Source organism: Spinacia oleracea, chromosome 4 (assembly GCF_020520425.1).
Source record: "Spinacia oleracea cultivar Varoflay chromosome 4, BTI_SOV_V1, whole genome shotgun sequence".
Taxonomy (NCBI): Eukaryota; Viridiplantae; Streptophyta; class Magnoliopsida; order Caryophyllales; family Amaranthaceae; genus Spinacia; species Spinacia oleracea.
The window spans coordinates 66,587,451-66,613,564 of record NC_079490.1 but is presented as its reverse complement, the minus strand read 5'-3'; the positions used below and the strand labels follow the sequence as shown (position 1 = coordinate 66,613,564).

General features: G+C 38.8%; 1 protein-coding gene across 4 annotated transcripts; it reads left to right on the top strand.

Annotated features, from left to right (window-relative positions):
* The first annotated feature begins 676 nt into the window (after window positions 1-676).
* LOC110796193 (protein STRUBBELIG-RECEPTOR FAMILY 3) lies at window positions 677-25,727 on the top strand. Of its 4 annotated transcripts, none has more exons than XM_022001220.2 (17): window positions 677-1,009; window positions 1,401-1,594; window positions 2,510-2,639; window positions 2,734-2,805; window positions 3,139-3,204; window positions 3,379-3,450; window positions 3,541-3,612; window positions 3,698-3,769; window positions 3,853-3,918; window positions 4,014-4,079; window positions 4,632-5,137; window positions 5,253-5,668; window positions 6,685-6,956; window positions 7,283-7,421; window positions 23,559-23,695; window positions 23,788-23,944; window positions 25,023-25,727. In XM_022001220.2, exons 2-17 carry the CDS (start codon window positions 1,474-1,476, stop codon window positions 25,119-25,121), a joined length of 2,463 nt encoding a protein of 820 aa, XP_021856912.1. In that variant the 5' UTR covers window positions 677-1,009; window positions 1,401-1,473; the 3' UTR covers window positions 25,122-25,727. The 4 variants fall into 4 exon arrangements, with proteins under 4 accessions (XP_021856912.1, XP_021856913.1, XP_021856914.1 ...); XM_022001218.2 differs by having other exon boundaries at window positions 678-1,009; window positions 1,395-1,594; XM_022001221.2 differs by lacking the exon at window positions 3,541-3,612 and having other exon boundaries at window positions 1,395-1,594.
* The last annotated feature ends 387 nt before the right edge of the window (window positions 25,728-26,114 follow it).

The window sequence follows — 26,114 nt, the reverse complement described above, 5'->3', positions numbered from 1 at the left end:
GTCTCGGAATGTATTTTCAGAATATCAAATTTTTATAATTTTTTCCCATACGAAATTGAATATATTAGTAGTTAAATATTGCATTGGAGTCCGTGCAAATAGTAACTGTAAAGATCTTTTTGAAACAGAGGTAGTATAAAATTAATCATTTAACATTTTAAAATGTTTATATATTAACTTTGTTTTAATAATATAACAGTTAGAGAAAACTAAGTAAAATTATAGAAAACTGGATAAAAGTTATATTGGTACAATAAATTTGTTGTACACATTGTGTATATAAGACATTTTGTAAATTTATTGTACACCTCATTCGTGCAAATATTCTGAGCTTATAAAACCCTAAGGATAAGTACCAACATTGATTGCCTAATCTTCTTCTATTTCCACCTCATTAGTCATGACACCCCAAAACATGAATGAAAACAACACACGCGCTCCAATAGCAACTGGAAGAAGCAATAGTTCCTCATATTCCACGAGCACCTAAAAACATGATAACTCCAATTATATCATCTAAACTTCCTTTTCCCTTCTTTTTATGTGAATATTTTATTGTTTTTTTGAGGGAAAAAGTTGTCAAATTCCTTTAGCCTACTGCTTTACTCAAGAAGTACTTCAAAAGAAGTCTTTTTTTACACTTAATTATTTAATTTAAGAAAACCAGAAAAATAAAATAAAAAATGTTGTGAAATTCATGGTGCTTTTTTCTTTGGCAATTACAGAGAGACAGTTTCAGACTTTCAGTGCAGCTTCTCTTCTTTCTCTCTCTCAATTCTAACCTCTCACTCTTTCTCTCTCTAACTTTCTTCTGTCTTTCCAGCTCTGTCAATGCTTTCTCTCTCCTCTTTTTCCTTCTTATTCTCTCTCTAGATTGAGCTTTTTTTTTTTTACCTTTCTCTCTCGTCACTGATGCACTTGTTGCTTTGAGCTTGTAGCTGAGGAAAAAACGTAATAGAATTTGTCTGGTTTGTTGAGAATCTGCATTTTTATCACTTGTTTTTGCTGGGTATGTCCACTTGATTTGCTTTCTCTCTCTAGGAGATATTACTGTCTCTCTCTCTCTTTGCTAATTTTATTGAATTTGCAAATTATGGTATGTTTTAAGTCAAAGAGGTTTCCCCTTCTAATTATTTTTGAAGGTTGTTAGTTTAATTTGTTTTTAATTTTTTAGTGTCTGATTTGATCTGTATTTCTCATAACATTTTTGTGAGTGTGTTAACTCAGAAATTACGGGGGTTGTTGAATTTGAGAATTTACTGATAATTAGGTGTATTTTTGGGGGTAATTCTGCTAAAAAACTGTTAATAAGAAGATGAAATATTGATGTTGAGTTGAATTTGCTATTTAATTAGAGTTGAGGCATATTTTTTATGCTTATGTTTACTGTGAAGTGACAGATGGGAAGTCGATGCTACATTTTATTCAGATTTGTGGATTTGATTGATTAACAAAGAGTTCAGCATTGGATGAATGGGTTGGAAGCTACTTATGATGAACTGCCCAGGTGTAAGGATGTGGGCTGATGTTTCCTTTGTTTTTGTGTTCATTTTTATGTTGCATTTCGCCAACGGGGCCACAAATCCCACTGATGGTAAGTCATAATCCTAGCAATTCAATTCATCCATCAATTTCCAATTTTCAATGGTTTTCTTGGCGTTTAATGTTTTGTGAAACCAAGTAGACTATATTGTGTCAAGTGTAAAATTACTAACACCACATGGAATGCGATAAGTAGATTGTTTGCCTGGTCATTTCTACTTGCCACTGGAATTGGTGATGTCAGTTTCTTCTAAAGCAAATTAATAGAAAAAAGATAAGGGAACAACAAAAATCAGGGAGCCATAGGTCTACACTTTAAATTCGTTGCCATAGAGATAACCGATTAAAATTGTATTTCTGTGATTTCATTTTGTCGGTTTTCCTTAAGGTTCCGTTAAACATATATGTGATCCATATTTTTTTAATCTCATGCCACTATTGTTCATAAAATAGCTATAAAGGATGCCGCAAATTTTATAAACAATATAAAGAAGGTTTTACACAGTGAGTATTATTAAGCATTACTACAAATGAAATAGTTTGGTACCATTTTGATGGATAAATGATAAACACAGATAGCTGTTACCTCGGGGCTGTGGTGTATTCTTGGCTATTTGAGTAAATTACTATGTGACAGCATTGGATGGATTCAATTGCTAGTCCAGCAAGAGCATCTGACGGAACAGTATTAGCTATGGCCCTATCTAGGTGTTTGAATGGATCTTATTTATCAAATTGATATTTTCTTCCCTAAAAATTTTCAACTAGCTAGTTTACTGAGGTGTAAATCGTGTTTTACATTGTACCCAACAACACTAATAAGATATCGATCAATCTTGACTACATCTATATCAGCTTCATTTTTACATTTGGAATTATAATCTCTATGCTTTTGGCTCTATATTTTGAATGCTAAACAAGCGTGCATATTTCTAATTATAAGTCTCAATATGTTGTTTCAACATAGTTGCTGCAATTAACAGCTTATATGCTGCGTTGGGTTCTCCGAAACTCCCTGGGTGGGTTGCTGCTGCGGGAGATCCATGTGGTGACGCTTGGCAAGGCGTTCTATGCGATACTTCAAACATAATTTCAATGTACAGACAACTTTTCTTTATACCAATATTATGTCTTGTAAGGAATGTCATCTCCTCAGTCTTCATAATTTTGGTTCTAATTATTTATTTACAGAAGTCTCGTTGGTGCCGATTTGGGCGGTGAACTGGGGGACAGCATAGGATTATTTACATCTATTCAATCAATGTAAGATCTATCTCTTTGTTGTATGGATGTGTTACTTGATCCTGTTTATGACTGTGCTTTCATTTTTAAGAATTTTCATAGTCCTTGTGTAATTCTTCCACAGCTTGCTCTTTCATTTCCCCAAGCTGCATAATGATAACTATGTTCCTATTTGCCTAAAATAATTTGTAGAGTTTTGCTTTTTTTCTTCAGAGCATGGTCTTTGGGTTATATGCTTTTATAATAAAATTTGATGAGTTTTGTCCTCATACACTATGCATATTGTGTTCATTTGGCTGTATTGAGCTTTTATCTTTCTTTTTTGAGCTGATCATGGAATTGTTCTTTGTACAGAGATCTGAGCAACAACCATATTGGTGGAAGTGTTCCTTCAAGTTTACCAGCTTCCTTGGTGACATTGTATGTACCCTTCAAATATTTTCTAGAAAGAGATGCGGTTTTTATTTATTTATTTATTTGTTTAATTATTATTATTATATTTTTTTTCCTGGTTTGTTGCTATTTGTATCTTGTTCTTCAACTCCTAAACTGTGCAATCTGTGATGCAAAAATTGATAGTCGTTACCATGCCAGTTTAATTTCAGATAATAATTTGACTGGAAGCATCCCGAGCACTATATCCACTCTTCCTGCTCTTACTACATTGTATGTTCTTTCTTGTTCTTCCTTTTTTGAGATGTATGTTTTCCCCTGAAGGCATCATCTTCTATTTGCTCAAAAAATTATGTTGTATAGGAAAGTTAATGACAACAATCTTACTGGAGAACTACCAGATGGCTTTCTATCTCCTTCAGCTTTGACCAGCATGTAATGTGCCGTCTGATTTTATTAGCTTTTTTTTTTATTCCACTGTTCCATTGGCAATTGAGGATTGAAATGCTTTCTTCTGCAGAGACTTGGCTCACAACGGTTTCAGCGGAGAACTGCCTCCTTCAATGGAGAGTTTGTCTTCTCTAGTAAGCCTGTGGGTTCCCCCCTCTTCTTGAAACTTTAGATTTCTTTTCCGTTCACTTTGTGTTAGTAGTGAAACCAACTCTATTCGTTCAGACACTTGCAGGACAATCAGCTGTCTGGGACACTTGATGTTCTTCAGGATCTTCCACTGCAAGACTTGTACTCTTCCTATTTTCTCTTTTGAAACAAAGTAAGCATCAACTTGTCATTTACTTTCTGATAGTTAACTTGCTCTTTTTTTCCCTTTGGAATAGGAATATAGCGAACAACCAATTCTCTGGACCTATACCTGACAAGTTGCTGAGTATTCCCAGTTTCAAGTGAGAGCTCTAAATCTAGCCTTTTCTGTTCTGCAAGCTTATTGTTGTGTTTTCAATCTTTTCTTCAACTTTGGCCAATTAGCTTGTGTTGATATATCTTACAAATGCTGTTATAGCATAAAATGCTATGCAGTATATATTTTACAATTAATAGTCACCATTGCACTTGAGTTTTGCTAGCTTTTTAAAAGTAGAGCTGTTGCTCAAGAAAATAAAAGCGAATAGTTGTCTAGTTGATAAGTTTTGACAACGTGAATTTGTCTTAGTGAATCCTAAATACTCGCCAAGGCTGCCGTCACCGTTGTGATGAAATATTGCAAATCCCAGTTTATTTGAATAACATGTCAACATCTATTCTGTAATTTTTCAGTCAGCAATCAGCATTTCTTTTGTTCAGTCACTATGTATGGTAGATTAGCAGTTACTTCTGTTTACTAAAGATCGTGATTTTTGTGAAATGGTATTGTCTATTTGTAACAAAGCCAGTGCTTACAACTCATGTATACTAGGGTTTTCTAGCCTAATCATGGCAATATTATATTATTCATGCAGGAGTGATGGGAATCTTTTTAACACCTCTGCCGCCCCAGTGTCAGCTCCGCCAGCTCCCTCTACGCCACCTTCACCTTTTTTTCCAGGGGGGCCAACTCAGACACCACCCCGTTCAGGCACAACTTCTCCCAGTTCTGGCACAATTTCTTCCAATAGCACTTCTCAAAGTTCTGGCACAGCGTCTTCCAATTCTAGCACAACTTCTGGTTCTGGACAAAGACCTAGAACTCATGCAGCTTCACCTTCAACACATCAAGATTCAAATACTGTAAAGAAAACACAATCCTCGAAAACGAAAAGGATAGTTGGGATATCGATTGCTTCGGTGATTGGGTTTATAATCTTGGTCTTGGCACTTTTGCTATGCTTACCATGGTGTTTTAGCAGAAGTAAAGACTATTACCGAACTACAAAGAGACACGAAATCCAACCATATATGGGTCCAAGAGAATACCCCCCTCTCCATAATGGACCATCACGACAACCTAACAATCTGGCTGAAAAAGGTAACCCAACATCTTGTTGTTTGTCTATCTATATCTCCTAAAGAATGCCATAGTTTTCTAATGTAGTTGCTAGTTATATTACTCTTATCAAAGAATTCTGAAATTCCATGGTCAGCTCAAAAAGATGCTGTTGTGGAGATTAAAGATGAGTCACGAGCAGGAGTTAGGACAACTGCTGCAATTGCAAAACAGCAAAGTGAAGGGGAGATTTATTCTCAAAGATCAACAGTCCCTTTAAGGAAGCTTGACAGCGATATGAGCTTTAGTGATATTGATTTTATGATCAATCCCCCACCACCACCGCCACCACCACCACCTCTACCTTTTTCTTCTGAGAAAGTCATTGTGAAGCCCATCCCGTCAACAGGATATGTTAGTGCAAAGCCGTCCACAAGACCTCTTCCCATGACGTCAGTGAAGTCTTTCACAATTGCTTCACTTCAGCAGTATACTAACAGCTTTTCGCAAGATAATCTACTAGGAAGTGGCATGCTTGGAACTGTATATCGGGCAGAGCTCCCTAATGGAAAGGTATGGTTTTCTACCATGACCAAAGGAACCATTAGATATTTTCTTCTCTAGACTTTTACATGGAACATGGAAGTCTGAAGAAGGAACTCTCATTTGATCATCTGCTGACAATGGTCTTCTTACTTGGTCTGCCTTTTACTACAGTTCTATTCATTATATTTTAAGTGCATACTGTGTTACTGTCTGTGGTATCTGCATGGCTGCACTTTTCAGAAAAAAAGGGGCTACGTTCCTTGTAATATGATGATCAGTGCTGGTGGCTGTATTTGTGTAGGTATTTAGCAGTGATAACTTTATGCTCTAACTTATTTGCTGATCATTCCTTTCCAAACTGCATTTGAGGTCCCTGGATCAAAACATGTGCAGTGGCTTGCGGTTATGAAAATCATTTTCTTGCTGTTTCAATATTACCATTTAAACTACTTTTTCAAAACATGACGATATGGGTTAATTTATTCCGAAAACTGTATTCTCCATAAGCTGTGCATGGAAGTATATTACCAGAGAAGCGAGACTTGAAATTTTCAATGAGTAATAGTAATAGCGTATGTTGGTGTGCATGCTTTCAGTGACAGATTATGATAAATATTGTAGTTGGAATAAGGTTCATACCTGGTGTTGATTGTAAATATAAAAACTTTGTTACATCACTTAAGTTTATCTTTGATGGATTTTTTTGAAAGTAACATTTGATGAACGATTGAGGCATTGAGCTAGTAATTGCAGCAAAACTGGCTGACTACTTTATGGGTAGAGTATGGTGCGCAATGGATTGAATTTATGTACATGGTGAAAGGGCCATTGCATTTGAATTTCAAAAAAAATCTTTCTTCCTATGTGCTAGTGTGTATATATGTTTCTGCATGTGTGTACATATGTATGTATTTTGCAGCTTGTGGAGGGTGATGTGGCGGTTTGACAATGTATGTCTGTCAGATGGGTGGGAGGGTGGTGCTCAGCTTGTTTGAATTTTTCATGTGAGCGTGTTAACATGATATATGTGGTTTGGTATGCAGCTACTGGCAGTCAAGAAACTTGACAAGGGTATTTCTAGCCGCCTGAAAGACCACGAGTTTCTTGAGCTTGTAAATGACATTGACAGAATTCGGCATGTTAATGTCGTGGAGCTGGTGGGATATTGCTCAGAGCACAGCCAGCGCCTCTTGATTTACGAGTACTGTAGTAATGGGACTCTGCAGGAGTCACTTCACTCAGATGATGAATACCGGAAGAAGCTCTCTTGGAATATGCGGATACAGATGACACTCGGAACAGCAAGAGCCTTGGAGTAAGTAGATTAGTGTCTCTGGTTGGCTTAATATGGTCCTGAAATCTTATCAGATTCTTATTGGTGATAATTCCACTTTACCATTCAGTCAAATAATAACTTTGCTGGTTAGCCTAGCATTTAGTGTTTTGTTTGTGGGACGGAAATTTTCTACTGTCTGTTTGGGACTTTTTGATATGACTAGGATCCTATCACTTAGCTTTGGTAATATAATTCAAGCTTTATTTTGTAGGGTTTTTTCTCAGCCATTTTTTCAGGATCCACTTTAAAGCATTTTTCATACTTTGTTATTTATGAGGACTATTCTCGTTGATATCTAATTTCAGGTATCTGCATGAGGTCTGTGAACCGCCTGTTGTGCACAGAAACTTCAAATCTGGGAACATTTTGCTTGATGATGAACTGCAAGTGCGGGTCTCTGATTGTGGCTTGGCATCTTTGATAGCATCCGGTTCTGTCAGCCAGGTAAGAGAATACACTGGAAATCGTCTTCATGATTCTTCTGGGTGTTTTCTTTTTCTTATGCGGTTCAAAATTCTTCTTCTTTTGGTATTGTTCAATTAGAACAAGATATTCACGTCTTAGTACAAAGTCCGACAACATTTCAAAGATGCTTGCAGACAGTATAATTGTATTCTGCTGCTTGCGAAGCTTAGCCCATACAATTTGTATTGGTGATTATTTTAGACTTCGAAACCTTGAGAATTCTCACCATACAACCGGTTGTACTTGCAAGGTACAACTAAAGCTATCTTTACGCACATGTGCTCACAAGATCCAAACACATGGTCAGAGAAATAACCTCGGTTGCACGGTTGCACCCTGTTCAAGGTGTAACCAATTGCACATTGAAAATTCCCAGAAGCCTTGTTTTCTGTCATATGCCGTAGAAACTTCTATGAGCTGATTCTCCGAGTTACTTATTATTATCATATCTTGCATCGTTCGAAGTGGAATGATTGTATATACAACCCTTTCACGAACTACCTTTCCCACCTTGATTCTGAATCTTTTGAAACCATCTTCTCTCCATTTTACAGTTTGAAACTTCGAAATAATTGTCAAGCATGAGGTGTAACAATTTTTTTTATTCTTCAAGTTTAGTTAAGTGGCGTCTTAATTGTTTTCCATGAGAATGATACTGTATGTGGGATCTGCTGAATGTTGTTTGATTTGTTAATCATCCCTTTCCAAAAATATTATCTAGATATCTCCATCTTATAAGTTAAGGTGGAATCCTGTGGCAATTAATTTTTTATGAACTCATTATGTGTTTTGTCTGCTTGGAGGAACACAATGTTGGCTTTGAAAACCATAAATCTGGGCTACACTTGGCACTTTCCTATAGTTGATACTTGTCCTCTCGTGCAAATGAACTTAACAGATCCTTTTTTGGGATATGTCAGAGCTAATATCAATTGCCCGTTACTATCCATATGTGGTAGGCATTAATGGAACAAGAGGAAAGAGGCTGAAATTCTGGGATAAAAACAGTGATAAGGGTCATTTAGTAATGTTGTCTTTTTCACTTTGACTTTTATAACTGACACAGACTTTTAATACAGAAATGAATTATGTTGTAATCAGTTAGTTAGCTTAGCTTAGCTGTCAATTGTATAAATATATGATTTTCCCTTTTGTAATGGGTATTCAATGAAGTAAACTTAATCTACTTCTCTCTCATCCCATATTCTGTTTCTCTCCTATCTCTCTCACTCTTACTGAGCAACTCTGAACTCGTCTATTTGCCATTACAATCTTCCTGTAACATTGGTATCACAGCTGTAGAGGAGTTGCTACTTGAAACTCTTGTTTCTGCCATTGTTAGAGCTACAATATAAGCCTCTGCACTCCAAGTGTTTGACAAATTGTCACACTGAAAATTGTTGTACAATTTCCACTTATCCTTGAATACCCTTTGTTCTCTCTTCAATCTTTCAAACACTGGCTCCTGTGATCACGAGAAAAGTGTTAGCTATGGAGGAGCTATGGAGGACCAATTGAGGGTGCAGGAAGAGAAATGGACTGAACAAAAAGTGAACAAAAAGTCTAGACTGCAAGATACCTGAAGGGATGTGATGATATATCTGCAAGAAATGAATGGATGGAAGGTTGAAGACAAGAGGATTTCAAATTCTTCTTCCTCAAAGGGTGCTGGATCATAAGATGAGGGAGTCAATCCAACTAGAATTCAAAGGTATGTACCTAAGAGTTCCCTAAGTTTGATGGAACAAATCCCAGAATTTAGATAAAGAAATGCAATAATTACTTTAAACTGTGTAAAATTGATGTAGAGCAGAAAGTTTTTAGCCTAAACATGATTGAAAAGCTAAAAATGGGTGTTTAGCTTACTTATCTGTTAGGAGGAATCAGTGTATAAAAAGGCGCGCCTAGGCTCTGAGGCGCAAGGCGATTGGAACCATTGCCTTTTATTGTCTAGGCGAGGCGATTTCGATGAGGCGCACCTAAGGCGCAAAAAGGCGCACCAAGGCGCAAAAAGGCGCAAAAAAGGCGCACTTACGAAGGCACACACCATTTTTTCACTTTTTTTTTAACTTTTTATTAGGGCGCCTCACTTCAATGAGGCGCACCGAGGCGCACCGAGGCGCGCCTAAGGCGCTGGGAACTCCAAATCGCCTTGTTGCGCCTTGAGCCTTTTTATACATTGGGAGGAATGTGGATTGGTCAGATCGCATTGTTGATTTTTCAGCAAGGTTTAAAGATGAAATTGGTTGTAATGTTGTGGAGAAGTTCAATAGGTTACATCAAACTGGTTTCCATTGGGGGCTAATGAGCTATATTGATGAGTTTGAGGATTTAAGATCATTAATGCTGCAACAGAATTATATTCTACATGATTATTATTTACTGGACAGTTTTGTCAGTGGTCTTAAGGCCTTAAGGCAATAACAGTATCTGAAGAAGTAGAGTATGCAAGGTACAAAGAAGAGTCCTTAAATGCCAATTAACTTAAAAACCCCCACTCTTGTCTAATCCCGTGAACAAACCAAGTACAAACCAAAAGAGACCTTATAAGTATATACTTGCAGATGTTAGGGAAGAGAAGATTGGTACCAAGAACACTGTGTAAAAGGACTATCTTACTATTGTGACCAGCGTTATGATAGGAATCAATGATGCAATTTTAAGGAACCCCAATTGATGTGGGGTGGTGCTGACGTGTTCACCCTTCAAATGAGGTGTTTGGTATGCGTTGGACCGATCTTCTGACAACCTGCAAAATAAGAATGTTCCCGTAGGAATATTTCCTTCGATGCTTCAGTAAGTATTTGCTAGAGAGAGAAAGTTTTAGAGAGAAGGCATAGCAGAATAGGAATGTTAGGTGAGAATGAATTGAATTTCCTTTCTCCTTTGGGAATTGGAGTATTTAAGGGGCTAGGTTTTTGGGAGTTGTACCCAAAACTTAGCTATTGCTATTCTAGAAGGGACATGTGTCCTTTGTCATCAAAACCCGCAGAGGGCTTAGCGGGCCTCTAGGTTTTGGGCTTTTACTAACCTTTCAACCCATCTTGAGTTCCGCCCGTAGGCTTCAGTAGGTCCATTTTCGGTGGTGCCACGTGTCTAATTACCTGGACAAACAGTTTTATGCCACATCATTTTCCCCTCAAGAAGGGTATTTTGGGAGTTTTGTCTTTTAGTTTTACCCTTGTTGACGTAGTACCGATTTTACGTCCTCATGCAAACTTACACGTGGCCTTTGGCTTTTATTCTTACCCCTCTATGACTACTTCTTCACTTGTCACTTCTTTAACTTTGAAGTGAATTCTGAGAGTGTTCTATTGAGCGATTTCTAACGTCTTTCAACCACCAGTGAGGCAATTTCAGGCCACCCTTGACCACTGCTACTCTGCTAGAATCAAACCATCATCTTCTGGTTCTTGATTTTGTCCTTGAGGATCTTCAACTCTTCATTGGAGGATATTGGAAGCAGGGATACACTTCTTCTTTTGACCGAAAAGGTTTTAAAAAGAAATCTTGTTTTTGTAGTTTTGTATTTCTTAGTCAGCGCGACAGGCCGTTCTAGTTTGTGGGACGGGCGGACGGCGGTATTTTGTCAACTGCTCCTTATTTGTGGGGTGACGCCCTACATCCTGAGCCAGATCTTCGCCTTCCCGTATGCAGGTCGTCATGGTGCGTTTAGAGGAAGCATCAACCACACATTTGTTTAGGGTTGTTTATAACCGGGTACCCGGCTTTTCGGGTACCCGCATTAGCGGGTAATAGAAAGTTCTAACCCATGACATGACCCGCGAAAAGCGGGTACTCGATTTGGTACCCGGATTTTAACTCCATCTGATATTTTTACATTATAATGAGTAATCCAGAAACTCTTCAAAAAAATTGCTGGTAGAACACAAAAGTTATTCAAATTGCACAAGCTTACTAACTTTCTCTAATCTCAATGACCACAACACCAAGACAAAACCCAAGAATGATTAGTTGGCCAAAATACTAATTACATAAAATAGGATATGCGTTTCTAAGTTATAGAGTTCTAAATAATTAATATGTTCAATGGAGGGATAACAAATTTTAAATTTAGAAATACAGACCCCCAAAATATTACAATATAGAAATATAACCAATCAAATTGACAAATTCTTAGTGCTCTAAAAAAAATCCGCCATCAATATTTCGCATGAATTACCTGAGGTATGTAGCAGTAGATCTCACATTATAGGTGATCTTGTCAACAATCTTCTCTGCAAACAAATCTGGTTGCTCCTTTGGATGCTCTTACATGGCTGCTTCAATTATGGGAGGCAGTGAGAAATGAAGGGAGAGGAGTTGTGCGGTTGGGTTACCCAAACCCTACCCAGTTACACAACATATGCAATTTTTTGAAAAAAGGAACTTGTCAAGACTACAAGGTATAAGTTGCGGGTATCCGGGTACCCGTATATAAAAAAAAGCGGCCCATGACCCGACTCGGTTATCTTCCACCTGACCTGGAAATCTATAAAAAGCAGTTTAATACCCGCTTATTTTGTACCGGGTTGGGTATGAACACCCCTATATTTGTTAGATCATTTGGACGAACATGGTCCACAATATGGTGAAGGGACTTCAAATCAAAGAGAGGCCGACAAGGCAGGGACGTCTAGCGCTGTAGACGAGTAAGGGCGAATCGTCTGCCCAAGTGAGGGACGAGGGAACTGTAGGTCCAAGGGCGTCTGAGAGAAAAAGTGAGGAGGCCCATCTCCTACCATCGGAGCAGGAATACTTGGCGAATAATGGGGCTGAATATAGGGATAGCCTGAACATTGGGGAGGATTTTGACTTCCGTATGCCGGAGAGTATACTCTGCTCTACAAGGGGTTGGTGGAAGGCGAATTTGCTGTGTATGCCTCTACCTTGAAATTGGGGCTTAGATTCCCCCCACATCCCTTTGTTATAGAGTTGCTTGACGACTATAATATAGGCCTCAATCAGATGACGCCTAATTCTTGGGCTAGCATTTTTGGCTTTATTGCTAAATGCGAGCTCAAGGGCATAGTCCCCTCTTTCCAAGCCTTCGTCAAGCTTGTGACCCTTGCCAAGTGTCCAGGCGCTGCAGAGGGATGGCTTACCTTCAGCAACAACAGGGCAGTATCAGACGGTGGTTGGTAAGGCGTCCAAGTGGCATTTTTGGCGCAAGAAGTGGGTCGTCATGTATACACCAAATAAGGAGATGTCTGAGCGTATGAACCGATGGACTGGGGTCCTCGCTATACCTCAAAGAAGGAGGTTCTACCACCAATATCGCGGGAAGAAGACTGGAGTCAGATTTCCTCCTTATTGCGGCTAAGTCATACAACTTGGGTTCTATAACCAAGGTGTGGGTGCAATAGCTGGTTGCCCCATTCTGATTAATTTGATGACAAGGTTTTTCTCTCGGCCGTGGGCTTGTGTTCGTATATGCCCAGAGATGATTTTCTTATTTCTTCTCGTTTCTCCTTATATCCTATTATGATGCTAACTATTTATTTTTCTTTTAGCTGAAGCCAGGGACAAGTTAAGCGACTCGTCTAAGGGTATGGTAGATATGCCCAAGTGGCTGACCTAGGTGTTTCATAAATAAACTCTTCGGGCTATCGAAGAGAAGAAGAAGGAGAAGGTCAAAGGGGGAAATCGGACGTCATGGAGACGACGCCAAATGATGTGGGGGTTTTTCCTTTGATGATTTGATTAACAGTGCCATAATTTCCTCTGTCCCTGCTGCTTTACACATTTGAATGCCACATGGTAATGCCTCATATTCGGCTTCATTGTTTGACGCTTGAAGCATAGCATACTCGTAGGTGTCCCCCTTGGGTGAGTGACAGATAATTCCTGCACCACACCCGTAATGTGTGGAAGAACCGTCCACATAGACAATCCGTCTTTCGGGCAAGCTAAGATCTGTATAATCGACACACATTCTCCATGTCCTGTTAGGTTTGGGGACGAGGACAAAATTTGCAACCCATGAGGATATTGGTTTGGCTGAATAAAACCTGCGTCCATAAGCTACTGCAGCTGCTGCTTGATTTCTGACCTCACCATTATTTCTTTTCTTCTGATGAATCGATTCATACTCGTCCATATTCAACTTGTGTACGGTGACAACTGGATCGATCCCGGGCATTTCATCAACAATGAAGGCAAATATGTCTTCGCACTATCGTAACAAATGCACCAATTTTGCCTCCAACGGGTCGTCAGGAGGAATTCCTATTGGAACTATACGCTCAAGCCTTTTTAGATCTAAGACCACATCATAATGTGCCCCAACAGGTTCCGGACGTCTGTTAGCATTATGACATTATGAGCTGCGGACAATCTCATGGATTCTGTTCCTTTCCTCTTCTTCTCTCGGCCTCTGTGCTTGCGGCTAGCCTCTTTGGCGTCCAATCCCCATGCCGCAGGATCAAGTGTGGTGAGATAGCAATCTCTAGCCAACTGTTGATTACCATAGATAGTGTCGATGCTCCCATTACTACATACAGATTTTATCAGCATTAAATGAGGGATAACCACGACCTTGATACTGTTTAATGTTGGACGACCAAGAATTATGTTGAATGCCGTGAGATTTTTCACAATGATAAAACGAACTCGGCCTTCCTGTTGCAGCGGAGAATCCCCCATCTTGACGCCCACAGGATGAATGATACTACCTCTGAAACTAACTATAGGGTAGTGGACATCCTTGATGGTCTTTGGGTTGTATTGCAGCTGTTCTAAACATTGAAAACTGATTATGTCGGTCGAACTTCCGGTATTTATCAGGACTCTTTGCACCCTTAAATTGGCGATCTTCAGCTCAATGAACAGCAGGTCGTCATCATATGGTGCAGCTAATCTCTGCTGGTCCGTTGCGGAAATTTCTATCTGAGGGAAGCTTTCTTGACTGGAGTACTGGACAACATTGCTCGACTTAGTCCTCGTGCGTAATTCTTACGTCCTCGAATTCGTTGGTCCTCCAGACACTAGCCCACCTGAAATAACGGCTACAAATCCTCCATTAGAGAAGGTTCCCTCGTCCTCGTACACCAGTGTCAGAGATTTTTTGCGATCTCTATTGTAATCACCAATGCCCCCTTGGTGGTTTTGTTTCAAGAAACCCTCGGCAGCTAGGCCGTCGAGAGCCCTTCTCGAATTTCGGCAATCCTTCTGTTCATGTCCTATGTCGCCGTGGAATTGACAAAATAATTTTGAGTCTCTGCTTTCGACGGGTGACTTCATAGGAAAAGGACGATCGATTTCCATCCTACTGCCTACGTCCATAAGGATAGTGCAAAGGTCAGTGTTGTATTCAAACCACACTTTATCAACGGGACGTTCTCTCTTTTGTCCTTGTGCCGCCATCTTCCTATTTCGTTCCTTACTGATTGCTACTTTTCTGTCTCCTTTATCTTTTGTTGTGCTACTGAGATCAGTAGTCTTTTGATCTTTTGAGACACTGCATATTTCGGTGGTGTATAAATGCCTCGGCCTCGTCCAAAACATCTGCCATTGTTCTAGCATTCTTTTTGACCAGGTAAAATTTGAAGGATTGTTCAAGCATTCTTTTTTACCAGGTCAAATTTAAAGGATCCTTTCTTCAATCCCCTGACGAAATTATCAAAAGCTACGCCATCCGGTATGTCTGGGATTTGGCCGGCCCCAAATTGAAGCGTTTTACACAGCTTCTCATGGACTCGTCGCTTCCTTGCTACATACGTCCTAAATGCATGCTTGCTTTCTTCTCTTCTTTGTGAGCCATAAATCGAGAGGAGAAGAGAAACTCCAATTCCCCAAATGAAGTGATAGATCCACCGCAGCCTTTCAAACCATTTGGACGATACCCCTTTGAGTGTGGCCGGGAAGTATTTGCACCATGTTGTCTCATTTGTTTCCTGCACATACATGTGGTGTCGATATGCTACTAGGTGTATATCGGGATTGGTGGTGCCATCATAGGCGTTGATTGTTGGTGCTTTTATTTTAGGCTCCTTTGGTGCGGACATGATGCTTACACAGAAGGGAGTAGAGTTCCCCATCATTATGGGAATAGCGCGCGTCATCTTATACTCCCTAGTCGCCCTTCTGCTACATGAAGACTAAGCGGCTCAAAGGGATGATCCGTCATCAAGGGGGGATTTTGGAATTCCTCATGCTCCAGACGGTAATTTGGTCGTGAGGGTCCTGAGAGTTGTGGTGATTACCATTTGGTCTTCCGCTAAGCTTACTGGCCGGCCAGGGTTTCGCGACAAGTTGGTCTTCTGATCTCCAGGCATTGGATCCAGGCGTCCTTTGCGTCAAACATCTTGATTCTGGGTCGGCTTTGCGTCCTAAGGTTCTCCACATTTCTTCTAGAGAGTGTTGCATCTATATCTGCCATTTTGCGGCGATGTCTTGTTGAAGTCCGACTAGCATCTGCCGATCTTACTATGCCGATCTTACTAAGACAGGCAAGTCTATCGTTATGCCAATAGGTGTAGTAGCCACTAAACCCTCGTCTTGTTGCTCACCTTCTGCCATGCTACTGCCATGCTACCGTACCTCCCCGCAGATGGCGCCAAATGATGTGAGATTTTTCTTGGTGCTGACGTGTTCACCCTTCAAAGGCGTTATCTGGTGTGCGCTGTACCGATCTTCTGACAACCTGCCAAATAAGTATATCCCCGTATGAATATTCCCTCTGATGCTTAAGTAAGTATTTGCTAGAGAGATAAAGTTCTAGAGAGAAGGCAGAGCAGAACAAGAATAAGAATGTTAGGTGAGAATGAATTGACTATCCTTTCTCCTTGGGAATTGGAGTATTTATAGGGCTAGGGTTTTGGGATTTGTACCCGAAACCTAGCTATCTAATCTTAGTTTTAGCAAGCGCTAAAAGCATGGAGTGATCTGGGGCGCAGCTGGGATCGCGCAAGGAAGGAAAAGGCTAGCGATATACAGGGTGCACGCGCTTTGTGTGCTTTTTGTGGAAGCGCGCTTCGGTAGAAGCGCACGCTTTATGTGTTATGGGCGCAGAGGAAGAAAACTAACTGTTTTGAAATAAATAAATAACCACGTGAGTATCACGTGACCCATTTTTAACGGGATTCGTTGTGATTAACGGGCAGAATACTGGTTTTAGGAGAGAGAAAGCCCCGATTTTGGGGGGTTTTGGAGAGAAACCCTAGCTGTCCAGCCACCTTGCTGCTGGATTTCTCCAGCCATCAAGCCACCTTCCTCGCCGTAAATTTCCGCATCTCCAGGTACTTTAATTGTTCTTCCGATTTCTCTTTTTTTTACCCCTATTTTCCATTTTTTCATTCATCTTCTCTATCTTCTTTTTCGATTTCCCACCTTCTCTGATCTTCTCTATCTTCTTATTTTTTTTTCGATTTTTCTCATCTCTGATCTTCTCCTCTTCAATCTTTTTTCGTCTCTCCAAACTCCAGATTCGTTTATTTGTTTATTTATTTTTTATTTTTTATTTGTTGGGGGCTGTGCGTTTATGTACTGTTTTAGATTTTAAGATGAGCGTTATTCTGTTTGAGGAGTTGTGCGTTTAAGGGATTGTGCGTTTTGGCTCTTTTTTTTTTATTTTTTTTTTTTAATTCTGCCTTTTTTAGGATAAGTTTTATTCTGCTTTCTTGACATTTAGTGTTTTATTTAGTTTTCTTATTGAGTTTTTTATTCTTTTTTATTCAGGTTTGTTTATTCTGTTTTTTAAATTTTGTCTTTTTAATTTTTTTTACACTTTTTGTTTTCTTTTCCCGTCTTTGTACTTATTTGTTTTATGCTGGTTGTGACTTTTGTTAGCCAGTGACTTACTCTAAGTCTTTGGTTAGTACTTTAGCCTCTTGGAGGTATTCCGGTTTGGTGTCTAATAATGAATTATGCTTCCCTTTGTTAAGTTATGCATTTATAATATAAGTATCATGTTGTTTTAAGTACAAAATATGTTCAAAAAATGATTTTATAGGTTTTTGGCACTTAAGGTGCGCTTCGCCTACGAAAAGCGTGCGCTTTCGCTTTGTGCTTAAGCTCCAGGGCCCTTGTGCGCTTCGGTGCGCTTCGCGCTTTTTAAAACTAAGTATCTGATTGGCCGGCTATTTTAGAAGGGACATGTGTCCTTTGTCATCAAAACCCGTAGAGGGCTTAGCAGGCCTCTAGGTTTTGGGCTTTTACTAACCTTTCAACCCATCTCGAGTTCCGCCCGTGGGCTGCTTGTAAAGGGGGCTTGAGTAGGCCCATTTTTGGTGGTGCCACGTGTCAAGACACAAGTGGTCCTACCTGGACAAACGGTTTTATGCCACATCACCGAGATTGATGGGTCAGTGATTTAAATGAGGATAATGATAGTTTCATGAATATGGAAGATAAGACTGAGCCAATTATTTAAGTCTTGCCTTGTCAGGTGATCAGACCTTTCAAACCATGAGGGTTATGGGCATGGTGAATGGTTTCCCTATACACATCTCATTGACTTTAGAAGTACCCACTTGGTAATGGCCACTGAGTTAGGGAGTAAGATTGAGTCTAAAAATACCTAAGCTGTAATTGTAGCTGATGAGAATCACATTTTTTGTCAACACAAATGTGAAGCCTTAACTTAGGAGTATGCAAGGGAAGCAGTTCAATGTGATGTTAATCTCTTTAGGGTCTTGTGACATGGTGTTTGGGGTTAGGATCCATATGTTGGGATTTTAAGAAGTTGCTGATGAAGTTTATGATTGATGGTGAGAAGTATAAGCGGAAAGGAATGCCACCTAAGAAATCAGGGTGATTGAGGGTAGTCCATCAGTGAAAATGCTAGAGGGAGCAGCTTACTTGTGTTTGTTGCTAAACGATGAATACTAGTGTGGTGTCTACTAGTATGATATTGTATCATTACAATCTCTAGATTCTTCCAATTGTTCTGAGTTGAGATTGATGTTCTGAAGCAGAAGTAAAGTAAGGTCTTTGAAGATCCTACTGCATTACCTCCACATAGGGTAGTGTTGGATCATAGGGTATCACTGGAAATGTGTCTGTTAATAATTAGACCATATAGGTATCCTCTCAAACAGAGACATTATTGAGAAGTTGATTCCAGAAATGTTTGAAAGAGGTATCATTCAAAATAGTTCAAGTCCTTTTGCTTCTCCTGTGGTGTTGGTGGAAAGAAGGATGAAACTTGGAGGATGTGTGTAGATTATAGGGAACTAAACATAAAGAAGGATGAAACTTGGAGGATGTGTGTTGATTATAGGGAACTGAACAGACAGAAGGAATGTGAAAGACAAGTTTACTATCCCTGTTATTGATGAATTAGTAGGTGCTAAGGTCTTTACTAAATTGGATTTAAGAAAAGGTTTCATCAGCTTAGAGTTCACAATGATGATGTATTCAAAGCTTAGGATGAAACTTGGAGGATGTGTTTAGATTATAGGGAACTGAACAGACAGAAGGAATGTGAAAGACAAGTTTCCTATCCCTGTTGTTGATGAATTAGTAGGTGCTAAGGTCTTTACTAAATTGGATTTAAGAAAAGCTTATCATCAGCTTAGAGTTCACAATGTGATGTATTCAAAGCTTCTTTTAAAACTCACAAGGGAAACTATGAGTTCCTAGTGATGCCATTTGGTGTTACCAATGCTCCAACTTCCTTTCAAGGGTGGATGAATGATATCTTTAGGCTATTACTTAGAAAGTGTGTGTTAGTGTTCTTTGATGATATTCTGGTCTATAACAGCAACCTGAAACACCTAGAAGAGGTCTTCGGCTTCATGCAACTAACATTTGATGGCAACAAAATATAGGAAATATTCTGGTCTATAACAGCAACCTGAAACACCTAGAAGAGGTCTTCGGCTTCATGCAACTAACATTTGATGGCAACAAAATATAGGAAATGTACCGTTGCTACTGATAAGGTGAGTAAATATAGGGCATTTCATGTCTGCTAAGGGGTGGAAACTGACCCGATGAAGATAGCTGTTGTTTTTAGCTGCCTTATTCTTAGTTCTATTACGGAGTTGAAGAGTTTCTTGGGATTAGCCGGTTATTGTAGAAAATTTGTCCATTCCTAAAAATTTTGCATGGAATCACAGAGCACAAGTGGCTTTTGAATCTCTTAAAGTCAGCTCTGACTTCTGCACCTGTCTTAGTTCTCTCAACCTTTTGTCTCGGAAACAGATGTTTCCAAACACTGGTATTGGTGTTGTATTGGTGTTGTGTTGATGCAACAAGGTCATCCTTTAGCCATCATCAGCACGTCTTTAGGTCCTTAAGGTCCTGAGTGACAGAGGTTGGACTGTGAAAACAAGAATTGGTGGCCATAGTGTTTGCAGTTCAAAAATGGGAGCAGTATTTGGTTGCTTGACATTTTATAATAAGAACAGACCAGAAAAAACCTCAAGTGGTTTACAGCAGGAAATCTCAACCCCCTGCAATTTTGGTTGTCCAAATTAATGGGATTTGATTATGAGATCCAATGTAAGAGTGGAAAGGAAAATGTAGGTGCAAATGCTCTATCAAGAGTATAAGGTTCAGAAATCTTGTGTATGGCTGTGTCTGTGGTTTCTTCTGATTTAGTCAAGTTAATCAAAGCTAGCTATGTTACTGATGTTAACATTCAGAATACAGGATGGTCATTGAGAAAGAAAGACATATTGGTGATTGGACCAAATGAGAATTTGAGAAATAAGTTGCTTACTTGGCATTGTGCCCTACTTGAATGTGGTCACTCATGTAGGGTGAGAAAACTGGAGAGTTTGTTCTACTGGAAGGGTATGACTAGAGATGTTAAGATAATTTGTGAGGAAATGTCCTATGTGTCAAGTATGACACATCAGCAAAACCAACCAGGGTTGTTGCAAGTTGCAACCATTACCTATCCCTGAAGAGGAATGGATGGACATTTCCATGGATTTTATTGGAGGGTTACCTAAGTCAAATGGTAAAGAGTTTATTTTCGTGGTTGTAGACAGACACAGTAAGTATGTTCACTTCATGCCATTGTCACACCCCTACGAAGTTATACAAGTTGCTCAGTTGCTTAGTCCGCCTATCTAGACGACGTATTCAAGTTGCATGGCTGGCCAAGTGACATGGATGCTATATTCTTGAGTAAATTCTGGAAAGGATTGTTTTCATTACATGGGACAGAGTTTCTGTTGTCTTCAGCCTACCATCATGAGACCGATGGCCAGGTGTTTGGAGACATACTTAAGGTGTATGTGTGGAGAGATACCAAAAGAATGGAGTATGTGGCTTCCATTGGCAGAATGGTGGTACAATACACATTTTCCACATTTTCACACTGCCATTCAGCTTACTCCCTATGAATTGGTCTACAATCAACCACCTTCTCTACACTTTAGTACTTTACCCTATCTAGCCAGAGAATCTTCTAGTGAGGCTGTTGATAGGAGTGTGACAAGAATAGAGAGCATGCTTACTCTCATCAAGTCTCTGACAAACACAGAACTGACAGGACTTTTGGAGATTGGGTGTTGTTAAAGCACCTTGCAGATAGTCTACAGTCAATCTAGGGGCAAGAAACTGGCTCCTAAGTACTATGGACCTTTTCAGATAAAAGCTGCCATTGGTAAAGTTGCTTACAAGATCAAACTCCCTTCCAGCAGTTTGATCCACAATGGGTTCCATGTGTCTCAGCTCAAGAAATTATGTAGTACTCTACCTTGTGCAACACAAGTTCCTGTATGGCTACAAGGACCCGAGGCAGACTTGGTGATTCTACCTGAATAAATGCACTTTCAAGTTCCAATACAAGTCCGAAGTTCAATATTTGGTGCAGTGGGAGAGCTGTCATGAGGCTAGTTGGGAAGGAGCATAAGATTTTGGGAAAAGATTTCCTGCTTTTCCTATTCCTTGATCAGTTCTATTACAGACTTGAGACAAGTCTTTTTCAAGGGGAGTGGTATGATAAGGGTCATTTAGTAATGTTGACTTTCTACATTGACTATAATAACTGATTTTATTTGGAGGGATAAAACAGAAATGAATTCTGTTGTTATCAGTTAGTTGGCTACTTAGCTTAGCTTAGCTTAGCGTAGCTGTCAATAACCAGTAGATTGTTTAAATAGATGATCTCCCCTTGTGTAATGGGTATTCAATGAAATAAAAATAATCTACTTCCAAAAGGTCTTGCACGCACAAGGTGTACAATACATTTATTGTACACCAGGATAACTTTTTATCCGGTTTTCTGTAACTTTACCTTGTTTTTTGAAACTTTTATATTATTAAAAACATAAATGATAGGTGAACATGTTAAATGGTTATGAATAATGTAATATATTATTAGTGATTTTGAAGATTTTTTTTATTAAAATGAATTTTTTTTATCACCAAAAATAGATTAGTTTTACATATAGGATTTTTTGCCAAAAAGGACCTTTTATAAACGTTTTTTTTGCGAGAAAGGACCTTTTATGACGAAATTGGTGAAATGGGACCTAAAACATAAATTTTTTTGTTGATTGGGACCTTTTACCGGTTTCATGGAGTTGACCCAAGATTCCGGCAACGACTTTGACACGTGGCAACCGGAGAATGTCACGTGTCCATTTTTTGCCCAAAAAAAAAAATTGCCCAAAAAAAAAATATCGATTTTTTTTTTGCCCCAATTTTGCGAAGAACCCTAATTTTTTCGACGCAAAATTAGAACAATTGAGGAGGAATTTGAGGGGGAAAAATAGCAAACCTGATTCGTGTGGCTATGAATAACAATTCGTGGCAGACAATTTCAGTGACGAACTTTAAGGCAGTTGGGATTTTGGAGGGAGAATTGGGGCAAAAAAAAAAACGATTTGGGGCAAAAAATAAAAAAATCGATTTGGGGCAAAAAAAAATCGATTTGGGGCAAAAAAATCAAGTTCGATTTGGGGCAAAAAAAAAATCGATTTTGGGCAATTTTTTTTTAATCATTAAATGGACACGTGGCATTCTCCGGTTGCCACGTGTCAAAGTCGTTGCCGGAATCTTGGGTCAACTCCATGAAACCGGTAAAAGGTCCCAATCAACAAAAAAATTTATGTTTTAGGTCCCATTTCACCAATTTCGTCATAAAAGGTCCTTTCTCGCAAAAAAACGTTTATAAAAGATCATTTTTGGCAAAAAACCCTTACATATATAAGTGTAACTTTTAAGCATTTTAAGTTAACTTTACTTCCGTGTACAATATTTATTGTACAGCACATGTCAATAATCTACTTCTCTGTCATCCCATATTCTGTCTCTCTCCTATCTCTCTCTCATTCTTACTGAATTCCTCTGAACTCATCTATCTGCCATTACAGTGAAGAGGGTGCCTCTTCCTGTAACAAGACATGACTCCTCAGAAGTGTCTAAACACAGGATCAAGTGACACATGTCCATGTGTCTAGTCTTGAATTGGATTTCAAAATGTTTTTTTTTGTCATCAAACATCATAAATTAACACCAGAACTAGGTTATTCGATCCCAAAAAACCGGCATAAAGAAGAAACAAAAAGAGTCTTAAAAACAGTGGAAGGCAGCACTGATTACGGTATTACTCATCGGTACTCGTGTTTGTTACTGGTTCTCTAGTTTCACCCCCCTACATCTGCAGGTCCCTAGGCACAGCCATGCTATTCTGTACATGTGCTCTTTTTTTCTTCACTCTTTGTGTTCACAATTTTTTCGTCAAAAGAAGTTGATCTGGACCATAGTTGGAAAATTTTCAACATTGTCTAGTGGACTATCATGCATCCTTGTATCTGCTCCATTATCTAACACCACTTTAAAATTATGCTTTCACCCCCAAAGATGACATTTCTCTATCCCTGTCCACATCATGCTCTATTGTTCATTTTCTTTTCTATCTTCACCTTTTCTGCTTTTCTATTTTTTCCCCTTCTTTCCTTGAGTAATGTGGGGAACTTTCTCTTCCTTGATTCTGATATTTTTATGGTAGCATATTATGCGTCCTCTTTATACCAAACATGATAAAGATGAACTAGGATGTTATTCACTGTATTGGTAAAAATTTGGATATCTGAGTAAAGAAGTCTCAATAAGAATAAGCATTATTTATTTGCATTGGCTACTTAGGATAGAACTGTTGTATATTATGCATATTTTACTGTAAGCTTGTACTCAAGTGATGTTCACTTTCAGTTGTCAGGGCACCTGCTATCGGCATATGGTTATGGCGCTCCAGAATTTGAGTTGGGGATATATACTTCCCAAAGCGATGTTTACAGCTTTGGAGTGGTTATGTTAGAACTTTTGACGGGTCGAATGTCTTATGACAGGTTAGAGAGGCCATAGCTCAATAACTCTTTTTTTTATATACTCATCCTTTTTTGGCAAATATTTTGTTTATTGAACTAAAATTTACCTCCAGGACACGGGTTCGAGGGGAACAATTTTTGGTGAGGTGGGCAGTTCCTCAGCTGCATGATATTGATGCTTTACAGAGAATGGTGGATCCTTCTCTCAATAGGAAATATCCTACTAAATCCTTGTCACACTTTGCTGATATTATTTCACGATGTGTTCAGGTAAATAATACTCCCTCCGCTTTCTCTTTGCTTGTGACTTCATGTTGTCAGCTCTCCTTTTGTAGGAGTTGGACTAACCATACTTTTTATATTTTCATATGGTGGGATGTGAAAAGAGGATATTTAAATTATGTCCTTTAAAAGAGGAGCTAGAATGAGTGTTATCTATCCCACATTGAAATATGAGCAAAGTGCCAATTTCTAACCTAAGTAGGTTACTCGGTTTTAGGATGAAACTTCACTTGGGCTCTGTTAGTGGGCTTCTCACCCTTGTTTCTCCTCTATCTATTATAACACTGGATACTTGGTGTTTTGGGAATAGCTAAAAACATCAAGATTGTTAGAGTTACAATTTTTTATCTTCTACTACCTCCGTTCCTAAAAGTTCTTTACGCTTTCCGTTTTAGTCCGTTCCTGAAAGTTCTTTACACTCCTACTTTATTCCATTTTTACTCTTATTTGGCCCACCATAACTTACCCACTCACAATACTTTAATATTAGTTTTCACCCACTCACATTGTTGGACAATTTATAGCCACTCATTTTCCATTTGTTACTCCACCATTACATGTTCACCAAAATTCCTTAATTACCGTGCAAATAGTAACCGTAAAGATCATTTAGGAACGGAGGTAGTAGGAAAGAGTTATAGTCCAAGTACATAATGAATAGTATCCAGAACAAATAAACTCTGGGATATAAGGCACAACTTTCTAAAAAAAGTATATTATTTTTTGGATTTCTGTTTGGAATGTATTTGGAGGTTGTCCTTGGATCCTCGCTTGGTCAACCAATGAGATGAGCTTAGATGGTTTGATATTACTAGGATGTTGGTATGTGTTGCTCTCAGTGATGCATCAGAGCTAAATACTAATTGTACTCCTAGTTCTGCAGATATATGTGAACATTGGGCAAGTTTTTTTTTGCCAAAATCTAACGTTACATCACTTCCACAATTTAGATCAAACTACAAATGGTGTAATTGGTGGCATTTGTGCGTCTTGGTTTGTTCATATTACTTTTTTGCTTAGTATCTATTTCTTTCAAGTTTACAAGAATGAGTTGGCCATTTTGCAGAGTCAACCCGAGTTTAGGCCGCTAATGTCTGAAGTCGTGCAAGATCTTCAACACCTGTTACAAAGAGGTTCTCCCACCAAGAGTCCATATGGAGATTAAGTCTACATATGATGATAATGAGAAACTTAGGTTAGAATGGGAAATGTGCGAAGTTTTGATGTCTAATTGGAGGACATGGAGATTTTTAAAATCAATTTATCTGCAGGAATCCACAGCCAACTGCAACATTTATTCGATGCTGTACATCCCATTAGATAGATATCACGAAAACTGCAACTGTACATCCCATTAGATGCTCTATTTATTCGATGCAGTAGACTACTTATTGTGAGTTGTGACCCCTGCTGCTATGGTATGTCTTCTTCAAGTCAATAAATTGTCATAATTTGATGATCAGTAAATTGGCCACCGGAGATTCTTTATGCAGCTCAATCCAGTGATCTTATCATTTGAGGAATAACAAGGTATAAAGTGTATTAGACCCAGTCCGATGGTATGAGTTTGTCCATAATGTATTTTTGTTACCATAGTTCTGTACGATACCACGTTCTTGTGCTGCGGAAACGTTTTATTCATTTGACTCCATTCTTTTAGTTTTGAGTGGCATTTGTTGCAAGTATAAATTGGTGTATCATCATTGTTCCCCATCAGAGTAATACTTGTGTTATTTCTAAAATAAATGCTTATCTACAGTGATTTGTTATATTCCCTCTGTTTTTTTGTTGTGTCCATTTACGGTAGACTCTTGTTTCGAGGAGTGGAGCGAAAGGAAAAAAAAAAGTTGGAAAAAGTAAGAGAGATGTAATAAATTGATGGGTAATAGTGGGTAAAGTGAAAGAGAAATGATGTAATTGTTATGAGGAATGGGATAAGATGGAAAAAAATGATCGCAAATATTATAGAATAAATAAGTTGACGATGTACGTGAACAAGCAATAATACCTTATTGTGTAGGGCGAATAAAGGTATCTAGACGTACTGTCTTTAAACGACGGTTGATCTTATTATGTAGATACCTCACTCGTGAACGAATAATTTGTAAGAAATCACCAATCGCGAGAATTTTTTATGGCAGAGATAATGCGTAATGAA